Source organism: Ictalurus punctatus, chromosome 26, assembly GCF_001660625.3.
Source record: "Ictalurus punctatus breed USDA103 chromosome 26, Coco_2.0, whole genome shotgun sequence".
Classification (NCBI taxonomy): Eukaryota; Metazoa; Chordata; class Actinopteri; order Siluriformes; family Ictaluridae; genus Ictalurus; species Ictalurus punctatus.
Genome location: NC_030441.2, coordinates 10,670,741 through 10,673,958, shown reverse-complemented (window position 1 = coordinate 10,673,958; position 3,218 = coordinate 10,670,741). Strand labels below are relative to the sequence as shown.

At 40.2% G+C, this 3,218-nt stretch overlaps 1 protein-coding gene across 1 annotated transcript; it reads right to left on the bottom strand.

The window, feature by feature from the left end:
- Positions 1–242: 242 nt before the first annotated feature.
- Positions 243–2,858, bottom strand: LOC108258641 (zona pellucida sperm-binding protein 3). Its single transcript, XM_017457410.3, has 8 exons — positions 2,334–2,858; positions 2,107–2,219; positions 1,930–2,027; positions 1,216–1,390; positions 1,005–1,131; positions 736–824; positions 583–656; positions 243–440 (listed from the first exon to the last, which is right to left on the bottom strand). Exons 1-8 carry the CDS (start codon positions 2,838–2,840, stop codon positions 379–381), a joined length of 1,245 nt encoding a protein of 414 aa, XP_017312899.1. The 5' UTR covers positions 2,841–2,858; the 3' UTR covers positions 243–378.
- Positions 2,859–3,218: the final 360 nt, after the last annotated feature.

Below are 3,218 nucleotides of genomic sequence, written 5' to 3'. Positions count from 1 at the left end.
CTATTAGCTTTCAATTCTTATAGTTTCAAATTAAATTATGTGCTACCCAGTCCACAAATACATACGAGTTTTTCCAAGATCAGCTTCAAGGGAATATATTGACATGGCCCCTTTAAATACAAAAAGTTCCATGGCACATGTTCAAATTAGAAGGTTGTGTGCTTGCTGTACATTTCTTCACATGAAAGGCTGGTATTTCCACTACTCCCATCCCAGTCCTTTTAGTATTACAAGAAACCCAGTTTTTTTGTGAATAGTCAGACTTTATTATGCACTGTGTAGCAACAGGTACAGATCAAGCATTCTTTTAGCCCTTGTTTCATCAGCTTTGTACCAGAAAAGCGCCAACTCTGCATAATTCAGGACTTCCTTCCTTGATTAGTGTGTGGGTTGGTCATGCTTAACCTCCCAGGCACTGCTGGAGATTGTCTCCATACTCACTACATCAGAAATGAACATTCAAATTTAGCCCTCATGCAAAAAATAGGAACAGCAGGAAAAAAAACCCAAAAAGGTTCAATTGCTTACACATTTCATCCCAATTTAAACAGGGAAAAGGACAAAAGTGGGATAATGACCAACCTGAGGGATCTGGGGCAGGACAGGAAGTGTCACAGCAAGCACAAACCAAGTCATTTCCATACAACTCTGACCACCTAGAGGCACAGCAACAAGTCATTTCATACATGTGTAAATCAAAGAAAGTTTGCATTATGGAAGGGCCATAAACCTCACCCTTGGGCATCTGCCACATAGGAACATGATTTAGTGCTTGAAGTTGGCATTTCTGGTCCCAGATACATTTCACAATGAATGAACATTTCCTGGGGTTGATAAGAAAGTCACAAGTCAAAACTGTACAAGGTCTTCACAGAAAATTAAGTTGCATTAGCATTACTATTCTGTAGCATGTGCTGAAACATCCATGCAGGCAAGCAAACAGGTTATTTAGATTCCCTACCAGGATGTTAACAGACAGGGTCAGCTTCACATGTTGCAGTTACCTTCTTTTCACTAGGATCAGAGACCATGTCCTTAAACATAAGGGCTCCCACAGAGAACCTTAATGTGGCCTTGTCCTCACTAGGGTAAAACTTGCTTTGAGGAGTGTTCTTACTGTCCACCATGCACCTGCACAGAAGGATTCAAAGCTGCCAAAACACACTATGTGGCACTACATATTAAAGCAGAGGCTAGCATTAGCAAATCCCTTACCCATAGTTATCCATCACAGTGTATTTAGGTGTAGTGTCAGGGTTCTGAGAAGCAGTGATGTAGCACTTGCTTAAGTACAGCCTCATTCCAGCATGACCATGGGGAGTCATGGCCTCAAAGTACATTGGCTGGCCAATCATATAGGTCTGCCAACTAGCAAGAGGTTCCCAGTTCTCTATTAAAAAGAAAAGAGTCCATCTTTAGAACAAAGCACACCTCCCCTAAAGCATCAGTTGTTCCACAAGACAGCTCATTTAATGTACTCTGGTTTTCTGATCACCATAAGACAAAATGGCCTCTTACAAAATTAGGCAGACACCCAGTTCACCACCAAACATGGTCAATTGTTATTTCTTCAAAAAGGGATACTGTAGTTAGCTTACTGGGATTGAATAATGTTCACATTCACAGAGGACCAGTAGCTTTCCAGAATGGAAGTGTGGGAAAGGACAGTCAGGCAGTGTTAACAAGGCTAATGTTTCTAATCACATTAACATTTAAACCAATCCTACTAGTTTAGGCTTAGCTCATTATTTCACTGACAGCAGATTCACAGTTCAACTAAGTGACATGGAAAGTGAAAGTTGAACTAGTTTATATACATGAAAAAAAAAACGTTTTCCATGAACCCAAAAAGATAAAGTACTGCCCAACACTGAAATTTACTAGGCTTGTGAGATTTGGTCTTACATGTAAGGAAGGTTGAGTACTTACCATCTACAGGTGTGAGGGAGACTCCACCTTGTAAGCTCAAGAAAACAGTCCCTGCTTCCACTTGAGGATGATAGCCAATATTGTAGGAGCGGAAATGCCTTTAAAGCAAGTATTAACATTTAGCCTGACTAGAAGCAGCCCAAGCAATTGTACATGTTGAGAATGAAGAGTTCTAACTTGTTGTAACGACACTCCAGTGGCACAGAAAATGGTAGCTCACGAATAACTGGTTCATCAGTCAGAGGCTCATAGGACAACACGTTTGAATAGAGAACATGGTTCTCATTTTCCTGTAAAAACAAATAGAAATTGTGGAAGATACATGACAATTCTTAAGAAATTTAGATTGAGCCCAATATAGAATGCAAATTCATTCCCAATCTCTGCCAATTAGAAATACATACATGATGTTGTACAGTGCAGCTGTTGATGGGATATAGGAAGTAGTAATACTTAGGTGAATCCTTATTCACAGTACATGTTCCCACTTTGAGATATTTCCCAGCATCTGGATTGGTAAAGAGACTCTTCTGAACCCTCACATAAATCCGGTCAATGTGGCACAAAAGCTCTATACGTCTTGGTTTAGAAGGCAAGGGAGCTGCTGTTGCAGGAGTAGGTGATGGCAGTAATATAGACTTCATCAAAGCAGGTACCGGTCTAAGGTTTCTTGCAGGTTTAAAAATAAGCTTATGGACATCTGAAGAGCTGATTTGCTGAAATTGTGGTAATTTCAAGGGTGGACACGGAGTATGAGGAGTTGGGCTTACTGGAGTCTGAGCCTTGTATTTTGGCGAGGATTCCTCCAGATCAGGCCATGAGTCATCAGATGCAGCTTCATCAAGCATAGAAGGATAAGGACTCACCATGCAAGTCCACCCCACCAAGAGTAACACAGCTTTCAATAACATTTTTTTCACAAATCTAAAAGACCTCCAAGCATACGTTAACACCAAATTTAGCCTATTTATAGCATCTAGATGAGACCGCACAGTGTGGTTATGGCGTGATTAGGTGTGCTCTGCACCTGGTGTTAATTGGCTCAATCAACTAATTATTGCATGTAGGGAGATGTTGACAATTGTTGTGTTGGGGTTAAGCTGTGCTTAGCTTTGACTGAAGGTGTGAATGGCTGGATAATTGAAAAAAGCTTTTAAAAAAGTACAAAAGATTTGTACTGGCTTGTAATATGCATCACAAATGATAAAATCTCGAAAACAAGGTGTAAAATTATTCTCAATCAATGCAATATCCCTGCTGAGATGGTTTTCAACCAAATAGTAAGAGAA